Consider the following 18271-nt stretch of genomic DNA (forward strand, 5'->3'; position numbering starts at 1 on the left):
AAAATCAAACATCTTTTGATATAACAGCTCCTTCTGGATTACCAAAGAAACAATAATGCAGCTGCGATTTAAAAAACAAAAAACCCTTTCATGATAGAAACACTCGATAATTATTGTGAGTCATTCTTAAGTGTCACTGTAGAACTCGAAGCAGCTGCAGACGTCCTCCTGGTGTCAGCATCACAGTCTGAGCTTAACAAGCAGCTCAGAAACAACTGACATGACTTTAGTTTGCATTCCTGGACATTTCCTGAACGGGTTGTCAGGATCTGCTTGAATCCTTTGCCTGCAGCAGCGCGTCAGCTGATGCCTGGTCTGGCTGTAAAACAATCCTTTTTACATCACAGGAGACGCTCAAGGTGAGAGACGTTGCTCTGCAAGGATGTGGGAAGAAAAGAACAGCTTTTCGTCCTCTGTGTTTTGGGACATGTGCGGAGTTGGGACTTGTAAATATACAAAAAAATACAAGCAAATATAAAAAAAATGGACTAAAAGGTGAAAAAGGTGGATAATCTGGTGCACAAGATAAAGGGGTTGTGCTAATATAAGTTTTACTAAGAATTTAACCAGAGTCCCGTTGTTTTTAAATAATGGCTGGCAATGCTCTTCTGTCAATAAAATCTCAGGATTGATGCAGCGTCTCGATCATTTCTTACCCAAATTTAAAGTTTTAAATCTGTGAAAAAACACAAATTCACTTTTTACTCATGGATTTGCTTTGACTCTGAATTTAATCTTGCTTCATAACAACGGAAATAGCCTTTAGTGTCTCACTAAATCTCAGCTGCATTATGGGAAATGTAGGTGTCCAGTTTTAAGAACAATCAATTTGTGGAACTGGAAGATCTGGATTGGAAATATTTTTCTGCAGGTAAAACACACAAGACTGAAAACAGCATCACTGACTTTTTTTGGAGTTATCTAATCTTTATTTTCACTTGCAGCTGATTTTTATGTGAATTCAAGCCAGGATGACAAACATGAGACGGTTTAAGGAAAACAAGGTGGAATCCTGAAGCTGACAGTAACAAAACTTCATCTATAGAGTTCACTACTATTAGAGTTCAAAGCGCTCCAGGTGACGCTGCACCGCTCTAGTGTGAGCTCCATCATCCGTTATAACGACGAGGTGTCCACGCGTGATTCTTCCCACCCGGTGAGAGAGATTTTTTTTGATTTTTAAAAAAATCATGTTTATTCAGAGAGAGAGAGAGAGAGAGAGAGAGAGAGAGAAAGAGAGAGAGAGAGAGAGGGTCATGATGCTTTCACGGTTTGTGTGTATGTATGTGTGTGTGTATGTGTGTGTGCGCGCGCGTGCTGGGGAGGCGGTGTCTAGGTTTTCCTCAGTGGTCGCACGCGCTGGGGACGCGCAGAAGGTGAGCGGAGCGGACGCACGAGGCAACCGGAACCGGGAGACGCGCGTGCCATGACAGGTTCGGTTCGGAGCAAACCGACTTAACTCAGTACCACATCACTGACATCAGGACGTGACTATCTCACACACACACACACACACACACACACACACACACACACACACACACACACACACACACACACACACACACACACACACACACACACACACACACACACACACACACACACACACAGACCACAGGGGAAAGTTGGAGTAAGGCGCGCGGACGGAGTGAGACGGAACACCTGGATGTTGCTCGTGGAAAGTGTCGGTTCCGTGGACTCCGACACGCGCTGCTGCACCGGAACATGCGGTCGTTAACGGAGCTTTCCGTCTGCGCTGTTTCGGGTCTCCAAAGGGGGGTCCGGGCTCCCCGTTAAGACCGTCTCCGGCATGTCGGCGCCAGTTCCACCGGTTTCCAGCGCGGAGAGAGAGAGTGAGTGAGACGCACCGGAGGGAGCGGGACCGGACAGGAAGCCGTCATTCCGTCTGCACGACCTGTTGGATTACCGCCGCACGCGACATGATCCTCATTAACATCATCACTTTGGTGGTTGTGTTAGGTGAGTATCGCCGTCCACGCGCACTCCCACGTACGCGCTCGCACAAACACCTGCAGGTGAGGGCAGAGGGGGTCCATGTGGGACCTTTTTTTTTTTTTTTTTTTTTTTTGTCATTACATCCCACCAGTGCTCTGGAGATGACTGAGTCACCCCTCACTCCTTAACACCCCCCCCCCATCATGCGTGCGCGCCCCCATTTCATTTTGTGTGAAGGTGCGCGAGAAGGACTCGAACCTCATTCCGAAGTTGTTCTGTTATTAAAGGCTATTTAATGAACTGACAACCAGAAAACTTACTTTAAACTAAACCGCAACTAAAATCAGGCTGTTAATAAAGACTTCAGGTCCTACTTCAGGCAGATTAATGTAGTAACGTTGGTATGCAGTGACGCGCTAAGCCTCTATCTTCTGATGGCTTCTTCCGTTACGCACAGAATATCTGAACACCTTTCCAATAATTTATAGAATAAACCTCATAAAATTAGTCTATAGTCATTTTATTATCATTATCATATAGTTTTTTTATTATAATTATCATATTATATGTCTGTCTCCTTATTATAGGGGTCCAATTGGTTCCCAATGTAATTCAGTTCGTTATTACTGTATTTTGACAGTTGATCATATTTTGAGGTTGAAGATACTCAAAACTCGCAAAAATGTTCTTAAAATCAATAAAATAGCTCAATGGCGACCCCTATAAAACTTCATAGGTACAGCCCTGTCGTTGTGTATGACTTAAATCATAGTAATAATCTACAAAGTCCCTTGAAACTATCTGAAGTTGGAGAGTTTTGAAGTTTTGTCTGCTTTTAAATAATTCCCACACGTTGTACTTTAACAAACTCTTAGAAATCTAACTTCATCATCTTGTATTTTGATGAAAGTGTCTCTAAGGTGTGGTCACTTATGCGTTCTGCCTGGTCAGTACCTACCAGCACTAAATTTAGCTTATATTCACCTATAGAGGGCGCTCAAGAAGGAGTCCACTGTGAAAGGGAGTGAAAGGAGCTCTATGTTTAAAACAATTATTTCCACCTATCCTTAAACAGCAAGGTTGAAATTTAATTCTGTTTGTGCAAAAATAGTACAGATTATATATTAGAAATGAAAACACACCAAATTAAAATACTTACAAAATAATAAATCCATAGACTTTCCAAACGTCACTCCTGAATTCATTCACATGTGGATGTGCAGGAATGGTGGCGGCACCACCAGCAACAGGAAAAAGGCCATGTTACAATTCCAGGCGTGATGATGTAGTGTGTGATGCACTGATTATTCTCAGGGTGACGTCTCTTGTTTCTCTCTGTTAAATCATGTTGTCTGCAGGGTAACATTTTTATTTGATAAATCTTCGCCTGAAGCAGCTTGTCAAGAGATAAAAACAAAGCAAAGAAAGACTAGCGTTTTATTTTTAATTACAACTTCCTTCGGCCTGAACTCTTCACTGTAAAACAGGATATTTGTAACAGCACATCATTATTAAACTTATATTTTATGTCACTCAACGTTTAATCTAGCTTTTAATCAGTTTGTAATGTCACAACATTGGGCCCTTCAAAATAAAATACCTTATTTCCATTTTGGATTTTACTAAAAGAATGGTAAATTCTGGTCATGTTTCAGCAGCATTGGTTCTAAACCCATTTAATATGCTAATAATCTTCTTCAGAAAGGATTCTCAGGATTGAGATTATTTGGCTGACTAACTCTGTATTTATCATTCTGGTTTGACTGGTTTCCAGTCATGTGTACAAAGACGGCTGTATGAAACTGGAAAATCTCATTTGGTCCATTTTGGGAGGTGCTTCATGTTTTCATGATGTGAACATCGTAAGGAGCACACACCTCTCTGAGCCCATTTTAGTTTGAAGCCGAAACAAACCCACTAACACACCTTGTGAGGTGTGGTAGTGGGTTTGTTGTAAGATAAAATTTAATCAGCTGATGTCGATGAGAGTTTTTTCCTACTAACCATCGGACCCCCCCCTCCAGATGTGTGCGATTCAGATCTGGGCCCCCCCGGCTGGAGGGAACCTCTGGACTGCGTCCGAGCCTCAGAACTGTGCAACCAGAACAGCCAGTGCAGCTCGCGTTACCGGATCATGCGCCAATGCCTCTCCGGCGGCGACAAGGAGCGCAGTGCCATGCTGGCCTCCAAAGAGTGCCAGGGGGCGCTGGAGGTGCTGCAGGACTCGCCGCTGTACGACTGCCGCTGCAAGAGAGGCATGAAAAAAGAGCTGCAGTGTCTGCAGAATTACTGGAGCATCCACATGGGTCTGACTGAGGGTAAGCCGCCAACACACAGCCACGGCGAGAGTTAATTAAGCCTCCTGCTGCCTTGTTGATTTCTGCTCCGCGCTCAGAGCTGGCAGATGAAACAGGAAAACTTCTGGTGAGAACTTGCAGAGATGGAAGAAGGCTCTGCATCAGTTGCTGTGTGGGTTTCAGTGTGAATTTTGCCATCAGGGTCAAAGGGGGCAAAGACAAAGGATAGTTATTTAAAGATGATTCAGTGAGTGTTTGGAAGTGTTATGGGTTTCTGCTGCATGTCAGAAACCAGTCGTGTAAATCCTTTAGTGTCTCGGGAGGAGGTGTGTGAAACGTGCCCGTCGGCCTGTCTGGACCAGTCCCGGTATTGACAGTACAGATTAGCTTGAAGGGTTTTCCGGGTCTGGAATGAGTTGGTTTAGAAGCTCAGGGACCGTTAGGAGGCAGGAACACGCTGCTGGGTTCATCTCTTCTGTCTTGTGTCTGAAATGTCTTTTGAATTCTTTATATTTCTGACAGTGAACATGTGGAACGTGCAGACAAACTGCCCCAACAATAAATTCTTCTGCTGGTTGGCTACAAATGATCAGCTCATCATGGCTTCTTCATCCTGCCTGTACAAACAAGGAGTGACACGTTCTTCATAGTGTTTTATAAAATCTTCTCCTTTTAAACTATTTTATTTTATTATAAACTATGTAGCTCTTCAACTTCATCTGATGCTCAGTCTCTACTCCAACGCTAAGTGTTAAATGTCTGCTGAATTTGTCACGTAGTGAGATGAAAATTTACATTGGAAAGTTGTTGAATCTTTGGAAGATTTAAAATCAGAATATTTTAATACTTCATATACTTTAATTTCCAGAGGAAAATTGTGTGTAAAAGGAAAGAGTATCCACGTTTTTGCTGCATCAGAGAAGAAGAGATTTATTTGCCACGTATGTGTTAGAAGAATGTAGATGTACAGGAATACGTCTCCAAACACACACACACACACACACACACACACACACACACACACACACACACACACACACACACACACACCCTGTTGGCTGGCCTAGTTTGTGTCTCAATAATGGTAGAGCTCATTAAGAGGCTCTCTTTTTGTTCTCCGTTCCACTCAGGATGTCTCTGCTGAACCATCATGTACACACACACACACACACACACACACACAGACACAGACACACACACACACACACACACACACACACACACACACACACACACACACACACACACACACACACACACACACACACACACACACACACACACCAAAGAACACACTGCAACTGAATGTACAAAATTCAATATATTATCTGAGAAATTTGTACCACTGTGTGTCAGTACAGTAGTGTGTCAGTACTGCAGTGTGTGTGTGCGTCATTACTGTAGCGTGTCAGTACTGTAGTGTGTGCGTGTGTGTGTTAGTAATGTAGTGTGTTTGTGCGTCAGTAATGTACTGTGTGTGCTTTTGTGTGTCAGTACTGTAGTGTGTTTGTGTGTCAGTACTTGACGGTGGCTAACCTTTGACTGAATTACGTGTTCATCTATTTTATATTGAGTAATTACTGATGGCAGCTGGACGCCGGTCTGTGGTGGACGCTATCAGTCCACCACAGACCGGATCACTGACACAGCACATGAAGAAACAGCATTCACATCGCAGCACCTGGGGGAACACCTGACGGACTCAGGGAGTCTGTCGTTATGACTGTGGGAGTGTCTCTGGTAGGTCGGAGGAGACAGTCCTGATCTGGAAACCTGGAGTTTGCTTTTGTTTGCCGATGATGTGTCCGTGTTTGTAATGAGTCTGTGAAGCAGTCAGTACTTCAGCACGCCCTGATCTTCACCTTTGGTCGTGGGTCGTGACTGACAGAACCAGAGTTTCACTGGGGGCGGGGCTCAGATTAAGAGTAGGGGGAGGAGCCTCGCGTAAAACCAGTTGAGGTCGGTCAGCATCTGGTTAGCGGCTTCTCTTTGGAGATTTATGTAATCTGGACTCTCTGGATTCTCCAGGAGGAACTGGAACTTGTTACTGGGGAAAAGAACATCTGGAGAGTCCCAAGTCCATTCAGATCCATTGATTTGAGTCAAGTTTATAATTCCTGCTAATATCTGATATAAATATTCTAAATGCCTGGGCACTAAAAGCAGACCACCTCCTGCGTTAACAGACGATGAGAGCGCCTAAAGCTCTAATTGGATGGCTCCATTGGACCCCATTGTTCTTGGACAGGATAATTGCTGGCGTTCAAAGTGATGGCTCTTCCTACCGATTCTCATGGATGTGTACGTAAAATATCAGCAGCAGGCAACGTAATGAAAAGCACTTTCTGGGTAATTTAGTGGGCAGAACTTCAGCGACACAGTTTTATGTTGGAGTCATCACTCTTCAAACATCGCGTACACCATTCAAATACAGCAGCAGTGTGTGTGTGTGTGTGTGTGTGTGTGTGTGTGTGTGTGTGTGAATGAGTGTGTGTGTAGATATGCACAAACCAGCAGTTTGATTACTGGCAATACTTTTGACAGGGAGGCTCATCGGCTGCATCCTTAATTACATTACATTTTAGATATGACTGATTTAAATTGTGCTTGTGCAGGTTTAATTTCCAGCTATGTGACAATGAACAAAAGGGTTTTTCAAGCACTGCTTTCCTTCCACATGAATATTTATCAGAGCAGAAGAGGATTTGTTGGCTTTACAGCTTAGAACTTATAATAGAATCAGAAGAGGAAGATCAGGTGCGACTGAAAGAAGTTTCCCTGTGCCCAAGGTGTGTTAGGATTTAGAGCACAGATTTAAATTTAAGAAGTATTAAATTATACATTTTTTTTCATCAAAACTATAGATATCACCTGTTAATTACGACAATGTTAAAAAGTAAGTCATCTGAAGATTAATGAGAATAAACTCATAAAACAGAACATTTTTGAAGAAATTTGTCAATACCAACAGCAGTATTCATGGGCTAGCGCCACTGGAACAAAACAACCAGATCCAAAAAGTGTGGGTGGTATAAAACACCCTCCTGAACATGTAGATTTATAATTATTACGGATAAAGTAAAAATATGTATGTTACAGCGAGACAGACAACTGCAATTCCTGCAATTTTCAGCTCCAAGTAAAAATGGAAGCTAGTGAGATAGTCGATTGGAGTTTCTGGTGCTTGGGGCTCCCTGAGCTACAAGGCTATTCCTGTTAGCTTCCAAATTAGCATCACTAAAACCAAATCTGACTTTGTGGTAACATCATGGATGTGGCTCATCAGCAGTGGTTATGGGTTCACAGTGGAGAGATGATGGATGGCTGTCAGTGATGGATGAGGGTGTTGTCTGTTGGCTAGTCCCTTATCATTCATCACGTTTCCTGTATTCAACAGGATGTGATGTAAATATCATGCGTTTAAAACAGCGTGAGCTATGAAGGTGTAGATCTCATCATATGAGCTGCATGGAGTGACTTCATGTTTATTTTTAAGATGAGTTTCAATCATCTGGTGTTTCGAAGAATATTGTTCCACAGTTTTACTGCCGGCCTCCAGACGTGTTTATGAAAGACTGAACCTGACTTACTTTCCAACATCTTCATAAGATAATGAACTGTTCCTTTCACATATAAACAGTTTCACCTCAATCAAAAAATAAAAATTGAATTAGAGGAGTAGTGGACTTTAGTACAGTAATACCTTGAAATACAAGCTACTTGACAGCGACAACATCAGCTGAGACCGGATCTCATTCTCGTTGGTGGAGTAAAGACGTTGCTCATTTGTTCTCATGACTTTTTTGTTTCTTTTCATTCTTAATCATTGTTTATGTAACTTATATACTGTATAATTAATTATACACAGGTAAAGTCTGCATGTCTATTATTTGATTGATTCATAATTTAGGGGGTTGGGGGCTTTTTTACAAGGCTGGAAAGGATTAAAATGATTTCCAGCATTGGAAAAATTGTTTCAGAGTCCTGTCACGGAAACAATTAAACGTGTATCTCAAGGTACAACTGTATATTAATTTTTCAGTTTTCATTTGTTATTCTAATAAAATCCACTTAATACGAACTAACAACTGTGAAACATGTCAACTAAATTAATTAAATTCTATGTTCACATTTTTTTTCAGTGCAGAACGGCACACAAACTAAAAACTAACCCCCACAGCGACTCAAAGAGCAAAAACAGACTTAACATTAAAATGAGATGGACTCAAACAAACACTGTAGGAGGTTTAGAGGCTTCTACATGTGTAATGTTGTTGATTTGGTTTTCATCAGGAAAAAAGGTTTGCCATTGCTGCTTAGGAGATTTCTGTTCATTTCTCTGAGTCTGGATTCAATACCTCCTGTGTACCACAGCAATTTCCCAGCCGTCCTTGGCAGAAGATTTTTATTCTGGTAAACACGCTCTGCTGCCCTACATTATGTCTCAGTCTGAATCTTTAAATCCAGTTGATTCTACAAAGCTTAGCACTCTTTCTTTCCGTCTTTCCTGCAGTCTTGATCATGAGAATTACCAACAACAACAACCCAGACAACAGAGTGACACCAATATTCCAGGCTAATATTCTAAACCAGGGGTTCTCAGCCCATGTGGCACACCCCAAAAGTCAGGCTGAAAAGCTTTTCAAAAACGTTTTAAGACTTTGGGCTGCAAACTCATGCAGGTGTGGTAACACTCTGAAGAAGTGAGGTGTTGTCACACTTTTATGAAATGTTAACACAAAATTGTCACGTTCCTCCCAGAGAACAACTGCCATTATACACGGAACGATTTGACAATGAAATCGGGTTGTGCACTTTGCTGATGTGTTCCAGCACCTAAACACATTAGATTTGACTATGCAAGGGAAAGGATGCAATATTTTCAAAGAGCCGGATAAAATTGCTGTATTCAAGAAAAAAAAAAAAAAATCACACTGCGGGTAAATCATTCATCCAAAGACAGACAGCTTTTGTTTCCCAAAGCTTGTGAAGAAGCACGGAAGATGCCACGACTAAAAAAAGGACGTAAAAAACAAACAAACTTAAGAAGCATCTCAGTAAAATTCAAGCCTGGCTTGAGGAACACTAATAACTGGATACGTGACCCCTTCAATGTCAACGTGGAAAGCATCATGCTGCCGAGCGATGAAGCTGAAGGGATTTTCATGTGACAGGACATAAATAAAGAAATCTAACAACGTAAAGCCTTTCACAGTTCTGCTGCAGAGATGTGATGGATACATATCAGTCTCATAGCCGAACCGATCCTACCTGTGTGAAAATGGCTTCTCTTGTCTGGTCTAGTTCAAGTCAAAGAAGAGAAACAGGTCAGACAGAGGTCATGTTTATTTATTAAAAATATCAGTATGATTCACCACATTTTTCATTTGCTGAAAAATAAATTTATACATAAGTAGGGTGCAACTTAACCATCAAAAAGAGGCAAGGCAAAGGCTGAGACTACTTTTAAATTATAATTCTAGACCAATACAGTGCGCCCTCGCACATTTGCACATCAACTTTCGTGACTTCACCTCATGGCAGATTTTTGGTATGTGGTCACATGATACTGTATGTGCATTCTATTGGCTGATGGCATCTGGAAGTGCGCTACATTCCATGAGTCTCGGACTTCTGTGAGACACAAAGGTGCTTCAAAAAACCATTAAGAGTGTAGGAAAAGGTAATACAGATATAAGATGGTTTAATATCAGTATGGGGAGGATTCATAAACGTTTAAATTACCGTAAATAATAAGATAGTTTGTCACTATATCGCGGAATTCGTTATCCGCGTGTGGTTCGTAGAACGTATTAACCGTGAGTAACTAGGGTGCACTGTATTCCACTCCAATATTCTATGCAGATAATCCACTATAATATTCCACAGCGTTCAGAACCTCAATTATGGTCATGAACTCTGCCTGAAATAATCTTTCTTCTTAGGATGGTTGAGATCAGAATCATTAAGGTGGAGGAAACTCAGAGTAGAGCCAATATTTCTTCCTGTGGTGTGATATCTGCTCAGGATCTGACTTGGCATCCTGAGGTGTTCCCTATCTCACCTGGATTGGGGACACCTCAGGATGCCCAAGAGGAACTAGAAAGTGCTGCTGGAGCGAGGGACTCCTGGAATATCTGATTAGTCGGCTGACACCCCGGATAGGAGGAAGATGACGGATGGGTTAATCTTCTATGCAGTCCTTCACTTTAAATTAATGAGTCTGCAAAGTATTTGGAGGAAACAAGCATTAGACACCAGTGTTTGTTTGAGGATCAGCTCAGATTGAAGGAGAGAAATCCAGGGAATTAGATGAAAGTACGATGAAAAGAGAAAGCAGCTGTTTGAAGCGAAGGAAACGGAGTGAATGGAGTGAAGCGGGGTGAGATCAGAACAACGAGATCAGAAGGTCACAGGATCAAACTCCTGTTTAGCTGTTTACCGACATGCTGCACATGATAGAGGACAGAAGATGGAGGTTAAAGCCGGTTCCTCCTCTTTAAAAAGCTCATTTGAAGATTATTTGCTGTCGTGTTGGAGGTGAAAACTGTCTGGAAGACTTTGGCTTCTGATTGTAATGTTTGACGGCCTTCTGATGGGAAAGAATCGCTGTCTGACTCTTTCATCACGGCCCGCTTGACGTGCTGCTGAGCATGATGGGATGTTTGTTGTTTCCCGGTTCATTAAACCTAGAGTCACAAGATTAAGAGTTTGACTCCATACGTGAGACGCGAACAGAGTGACGAGCAGAGACAAGAATTTAAAGATTGGGTTTTTCCTAATGGACAAGGAAACATTCGGTCATATTTTATGTAAATATTGTAATGACAGTTTTCTGTAGGTGTTGTAGGAATTTAGACCTGGTGTAACTTCAGGGACCACAGGTGGATCTTTTTTTTTGATCTTGCTGCCCGTCTACGAGAAATCAAATATAAAATAATTCTAGGTTCAGGTCCAGGTTCACAGAGTGAACATTACAGGTTCATACAGTGAAACAGCTCAGGTCCACACAGTGAAACAGTCCAGGTTCACACAGTGAACCTGGACTGTCCTGATAAATCCTAAGGCATTGTGCCTGTAAGTCTCTAAATCAGAGACAATCATTGGTTCAGGAGGATAAAAAACATGATGATATCAGAGCCGACCTGTCCATCACTAATCGGTAACCAGAGTTACACACCAGCACAGTTGAGGTGTGTGTGAAGCCATCTATGCAGGCACATCTGATATCTCCTTTAGAAAGCAGTAAAAATACTGCAGCGTTGACTTTAGAGCAGGTGTTTATTGGTCAGTGGTTCAATCACTTTCTGCTGATCACACCTTATTTGAACATCAACACAAACACGGATGGACACTGATAACACAGCTACCTCTGATACTTAAACTACTGTATGTCCTGTACTTCAACAACATCCAGAGCTCTGATGGACTGATGTCTGTTTATGAAGAATCACTTTAATGAAAAAAATGTTGATGACAAGAAGCAGATGAGACAAACTGAGAAGCGTGGCTCCAAAATGAATTTAGGTTACTACAGTATGGACTGATGACACGACATGGAGAAGGGGGGGGGGGGCGTATCCCACTTATAAATTGTTTGGATCAGCAGTTCCTTCTTCCTTATCGATACACCAGATTGGATCAGGGTTACCTCTGACAGCAGCGAGGGGAAAGATGACTCAGATTTAGGAAAAGATGAATCTCTTCCCGAAAAGCTTGGATAAAAGGAAAACAGTTTTCATTGATTTTTATCCCTTGGAGAAATTTGAACACTAGGGACCAAACTGAATAGTTGAAACTGTGTTAAGGCGTGACAGATGAGAAACATGAACCCTAGCGATGATTTAAGGCAACACAAACTGTATGATTATTGGTTGAGAAGCGAGGCTGGGACTTACAAGGGAGTAATCTGCACTGGGACCGGTCTAAGCTGCCCCTGGTGGGGGGGAGATGGAGTCGGGGGGAGGCTGCAGGCAGCAGCATTAGTCATGGGGGGCTCTCTGCACGGCGAGCTGATTCCTTCACCTCTGCTCCGAGCCCCTGCGGGGACGGACAACCCGGCTGCTGAAACGTTTCTATCGTCTGCTGTTTCTGCTGCTGTGGATAATAAAAAGTGCATCGCTCACCACGGAAAAAGCTGAGTGGGTGGGGGTGGGGGGAGACTGCATTTTATAGTTTACATTAGAAATCATTCCCTGTCCAGTGCTACGTTTGATAATGAACAGTATTAGTAGGTGCTCAACTCGTCTGCTGTGCTTCCACGGAACCAACGGGTTTTTGTCAAAGTCACAGATTTATGACGAATCAATTGGTGCCAGATTTCAGGACCTGAAACTCGGCTGTGACAGGATTTACACTCTGGCCATGCTTATGTAACCCTGGTGGTCCTTTACAGAACTACTGTCCTAAAGGATGTAAAGGATGGTGCTTGAGACACATTTAATTTTGAGGAGGCACACAATCAAGGATTCCTTTGACTCTTTGGTTTTAAAGTAATTAAAATGTGCTTCCTGGTGTGTCGTAACAGTCAATTTACTGAAGCCCACATTAACAGTCATCATTTGTAATTGAGTGGCGTCCTTCATGGACCAAGACCTTGTAAAATATCCAGTTGTGAAGGCTTCAGATTCCATATACGACAGTGTCTCAATAAATATTGTCGCTGTCTCGAAACTTACCTTACTTACCTTTTTTTAAAAAAATTATTTGAAAGATGAAAAGTTGAATTTGCTCCTAGCAGCTGAAATTAACAGCTAATCTGCAGCTTTTTGTATTTATTGGACACAATATTAAATTATCTCCTCTATTGTCACCAGATTTCAAGTTTTCGAGTTTCACAGCGCTTGATTGAGACGGATCCGTTTTTGTTTCTATTTTTGAATTTTTTTGTTTTCTTCCTGGATGTTGAAAAGGACGATGAGGATGATATTGTCTTGTGTTGGAGGCATATTGAGAACGAGCATTGTTCCATTTTTCCACCCAATGGAAAGGAGAGCCGGGTGTGCCAGGGATATTAACACAGCAGTTTCCACTTTTGTATGTTTTATCAAAAGCAGCAGCAGTATCTGTAGAAATTGTGGGATTAACCGCAGCTGTAGTAGTTGAGATGGCGGAACTAACAGAAGCAGGAGTTCAAATTGTGGAAATAGCAGCAGGTAATAAACCTGAGTCATGATATCATGCACAACTGACACACAAACAGGAAGCAGATGAAGCACATTTCAATAACAGGTGACAACATCCAGCATGTCATAAAGCAGGCAAAGACATGAACTGATGGACTCACCGATTGACTGCAGACCGGGTCCAAACTGAGTTTTGTTAATCCACTTCCTGATAACAGGTCACAGTGGTCACATGACTCACAGCACACCTCTCTCTTAAAGAGACAGTACTGACCAGACTGTTGTATTACGTTTGTCAAATTGAAACGTAAAGAATTAAAGAATTAAAACTACACAAATACAAAGATCACACAAAACACAACAAGCATTGCCCTCGCGCAATTAATTAACTGGTGAGATGGAGACAAATGGCCTTTTTTGACTGACATGGATAATGTTAGCTTAGAAGTTCATTAGCAGAATGCTAGTTATTAGCGAAAACAGAAGTTTTTTTGTTTGTTTGTCTGAAACCAATAGTACTTAAATTGTGTAATATTTACTGGAAAAATTCTTTCTACCTTCTACCTTTGTGAGTCAGGTTGAAATTGAAAACACCTGTAGGTTGCTGCCCGTTGGGGGACCACGGTGACCGTACCACAGCTTTGGTTTCAGTTGTTACGTCTTTAATGAATTGCTATAACTTTGCTGATGATATCATAAATTTTCACAAATGTTTTATATTACATGAACGCAGGAAATGGGATCCACCTGTATGGTAGTAAATGAAGATAAATACGAGCGCGGGTTCAGTTTTTAGACCCAGTTGATGTAGACATTACACACAGTCAGCGGTTTAATGGACCCTGACTGCTAAATGTGTCCTCCGGGAAATCTTTCAGCCGTCTGTAATGACTCAGAAAACATTTCCCCTCAGTCATTCCTGCTCGTCACGTTGAATTTCCAAACCTCATAACTGTCATCATCCACGTTTACATTGATATGCAATTATAAAGTAATTAAAACAATAATGTGGGAGTAAACAGTGAACTCCAATTATGTTAATATAATGAACTTCTTAATCAGTACAAACACCGTCATAAAATTTTTTCAATGATCATAGTTTAAAAGATTATACATCCATGTTTCAGAAACATGGCACATTTCATTACTGAAGTCTTTGAACATTATCATCAAATTGATTGATTTTCAGTTGATCAACTAATTTAAAAAAAATCATCTTCAGCTCTATTTTATTAACTTTTGTGTTCTTGTCATGTTGATTGAAAAAATAATCTGGCAACAGTGATTCTCTTAAAAACTTATTTGCTCTCACAGACTTTTGAAGTTGTTTTTTTTCTATTCTAATTTTTTTTAGTAGAGAAGCATTTAAATGATCAAACCATGTGTGAATTAACAAAAAAGAATCCAGAAGCTGGTGAATTTCACGTGCTGAAACATTGAAAGACAGTCGACTCAGACTGTTGAATAAAACATAAGTGACAAACACTTTAAAATCATGCCAGATAAAGAGTTGAAGTTTTTACATTCTGTGAATTTCATTCCAAACAGATAAGAGTAAACCACATTCAGGTTGTTGCTCCTCTGCCTCCAGAAGATAATGACTCACAATCACAAAGCTGCTCCGTGTTGGAATGGATTTACTGTCAGGACGTCACAAACACAAACCTTCTGCTTCTGGGGAATAAACACACAATTTCCACAGGTGGAAACATGTCGTCAACTCAATCATTAAGAAAAATATAAATGATTACTTCATCGTAAAAACATATAATCACTTGTTTGTGTTTAGAAAGGAAACAAATCCAAATAAATGAGCCTTGTGTTCACATTTAAAACACATTATAGTTCGAAAGCTAATAGAATCAAAGTCGTTCACCAATGTTTGTTTGAGATATTTAGAAAAATAGCTACAGAAATTAAATTTAACAACGATTTTTAACGTCATGTCAAAAGGAACCACAGTATGTACAGTATATGGACCGAGGGATGGCACATATCTCAAAAAACTTGTATGTCGAGTCGCCTGTATTCCAAGATATTAGTGTATAAATAGCCACAATAATTACAAAATACGTAGAGGAGCTCTCCATTCATTGAACTTGTTTACATTCATTGAACTTGTTTGAGATATGTCCTTCTTGGGGACTTCAACACTCATGCGGGCAATGACAGTGAGACCTGGAGGTTATTTGAGGTTTAATCTCTGAAATCATTCTGGAAATTATGAGTCGTCGCCAAGTTGCACTGAGCTGATGTGTGATTCATGCCAAACATGACAGAAAATGAGAAAATTGATCTCCAGCCTCGCCCAGGATATGATCTTTTCTATTATGGTTTCGAGCCTTGTCTGTCACTGTAAGGAATTCAAGCGAAAGTCTTGAAACACACCCGACAAAAACACAACACAGGATGGAATATGCTAATAGAGAATTATCCTCTTGTGGAGGTGGCAGCTTCCAGTCACATCTGTATTTTGGATGCCTGTTATCAACACTGGGTCTCTCACATACTAACATAAAAACAGTCAGAAATTAGCATGACTTGATCATGAAGGTCAATTGCATCCGTTACCCACACCGGTGTATCTTCTGTTTTTAAGGTGGACTTAATGGTACATGGAGTTATTTTGCACCAGATCCACTTTTAACCCCCTCCTTGTCCAGGATCTGGTTGTTTTGTAGAAGCTCAGCGTGGGAGCTCAATGATCTCGGGTTACAGACACAGCAGGAACAATCTTACAACAATAAAAAAGATAGAGAACCTTGTCTACTTGGGATGTGCAAGACACACACCTTCGAACACCCCTCAGAATAAAACTGCGCTGCTGGAGGAGGAAGACTTACGACACAGAGCAGTTCAGTGATTGCTCTGATGGTAGTTCCAAATCCTGAGCTAATGGTTCAAGTTGCAGAGCATTGACCAACTGTTTAGCATTCATGTTAATATGTCAGGCCTAAAGTAGTCTGACCAGTAGTTAATCACGGATGTGATCTGAGTTCAGACGACTAAACGACATGTTTAACGCTGACATTGACACTTAGCACGCAGTCAGATAAATGGCTAATTTACCAGCCTGACTAATGACTGATATGTTTAGCATGCAGACTAATGAGCAAGGTATTTAGCATGTGGGCTAATGAGAGAGCTGGAGGCTGATTAGAATTGCTCCACAGAGATATGCTGCCGTTCACTGTTTACTCATCTCATTCTCAGCTGGCTGACAGGAGCTCACCCAGAATCTATTGCTGCTAGTCTGAGGAGTGTCAGCAGAGTATGCACAGAAAAGTGGACGGCGTTCAGGATGTGAAGAGGAGCGTTTCTTGAAGGGTCTTATTCTCAGAAAGAAGGTTTTTGGCTGCCTCAGCCATAGAAAGGAAATACTTTTAAAATATGCTCTATATCCCCTCACCTCTTTACACATATATTTTTAAATAATTTAATTTTTTAGTCTGTGTCCACATAAATCAGCTGTACATGCACTTAGTGGGATAGACCATTGTGTCCATGTGATGATGGTTTCAGCTATTTTAGTCTTCTTTCCCATGTTTTGCTGGTTTCGTAATAGATTTTAAATTTACACAGATTAAACATTTTCCAGTGGACTCACTACCTGAAGAGGGAACCGTAGGGGACGGGTGAAATGTGGAGTGGGTGGCAGTCGAAAAGGTGGGGTTCAACGATCCAATCCCCAGACAAAGAGACTGGCTCTTGGGAAATGGAATGTCACCTTGCTGGGAGAAGAGGAGCGAGATCCGGGAAGTTGAGAGGTACTGAATAGATATAGTCGGACTCAGCTCCACCCACAGCTTGGGTTGTGGAACCCAAACCCTTGAGAGGGGTTGGACTCTCCATTTTCCTGGTGTTGCCCAGGGTGAGAAGGGAGGCTGGTGTGGGAATGCTGATAGCCCATAGATCATATGTTGGAGTTCACCCCGGTGAACCAGAGGATCGTGTCCCTGCGCCTTCGGGTTGGGGACAGGTGTCTCACTGGCCAAACAGCAATGGAGAATACCCAGCCTTCTTGGAGTCCCTGAGGGGGCGGTACTTAATAGTGCTTCAATTGGGGACTCTATTGTCCTTCTTGGGGACTTCAACGCTCATGTGGGCAATGACAGGGAGACCTGGAAAGAGGTGATTGGGATGAACGGCTTCTCTGATCTGAACACAAGTGGTGTTCTGTTGTTGGACTCCTGTGCTAGTCAGTCTCTCGGCTGGCTGGGGAGCACCTCGGTATCACCCTGGAAGGGCTGCTTGAGGTGTCTGACGAGAGGGAAGTATGGACATCCCTAAGGTTGTTGCCTCCTGTTTCCAGATAAGCTGTTGAAGAAAGATGAATTGGATGAATGGATAATAGACAGCTCTTGGTTCTGTTTGTTCTTCTTCTTTGGCTAAGGTAGGATAAATATTTTCTTCACTGATGATGCTCAACTGAATCTATGTGGAGTCACTCAGGTTACAGAAAATAAATCCCCACATTTAACACTCTCTTGATGACAGTGTTGGAAATTTGCTCTAACTCCCTGGCAATGGTACTGTTTTTTTGTTTTTTTTACAGTTTCTATGAACACAACATACTAATTCTAAAAGACCCACGTCTGTATTCTTGTAGATTTATAATAATGAACATAGTTTTCTTTGCTGTATACATCTACATTTATAGTAAGCTAGTAGCGGCTACGCTACACGTTTGACTCTTACCAGGTTTACCTGCCTGACTTGGACATATAGAGAGGAAGAGTCTGAAACTCTTATAAAACCTGATGTATTGGTGCATTAAAAATATGCAGAACATAACGTAATTTAAATAATTTCAATACATGTACTGTAGTAAAACAAAACATTAATATTAATAATATTAATGCAAAAGCCTCATTCATAATAGTAAAGCAC

General features: G+C 41.4%; 1 protein-coding gene across 1 annotated transcript; it reads left to right on the forward strand.

Moving 5' to 3' along the window:
* Window positions 1–1688: 1688 nt before the first annotated feature.
* Window positions 1689–17671, forward strand: LOC137608858 (GDNF family receptor alpha-2-like). The gene is made up of 3 exons (XM_068335448.1): window positions 1689–1983; window positions 3984–4277; window positions 17361–17671. Exons 1-3 carry the CDS (start codon window positions 1944–1946, stop codon window positions 17669–17671), a joined length of 645 nt encoding a protein of 214 aa, XP_068191549.1. The 5' UTR covers window positions 1689–1943.
* Window positions 17672–18271: the final 600 nt, after the last annotated feature.

Source organism: Antennarius striatus, chromosome 15, assembly GCF_040054535.1.
Source record: "Antennarius striatus isolate MH-2024 chromosome 15, ASM4005453v1, whole genome shotgun sequence".
Lineage (NCBI taxonomy): Eukaryota > Metazoa > Chordata > Actinopteri > Lophiiformes > Antennariidae > Antennarius > Antennarius striatus.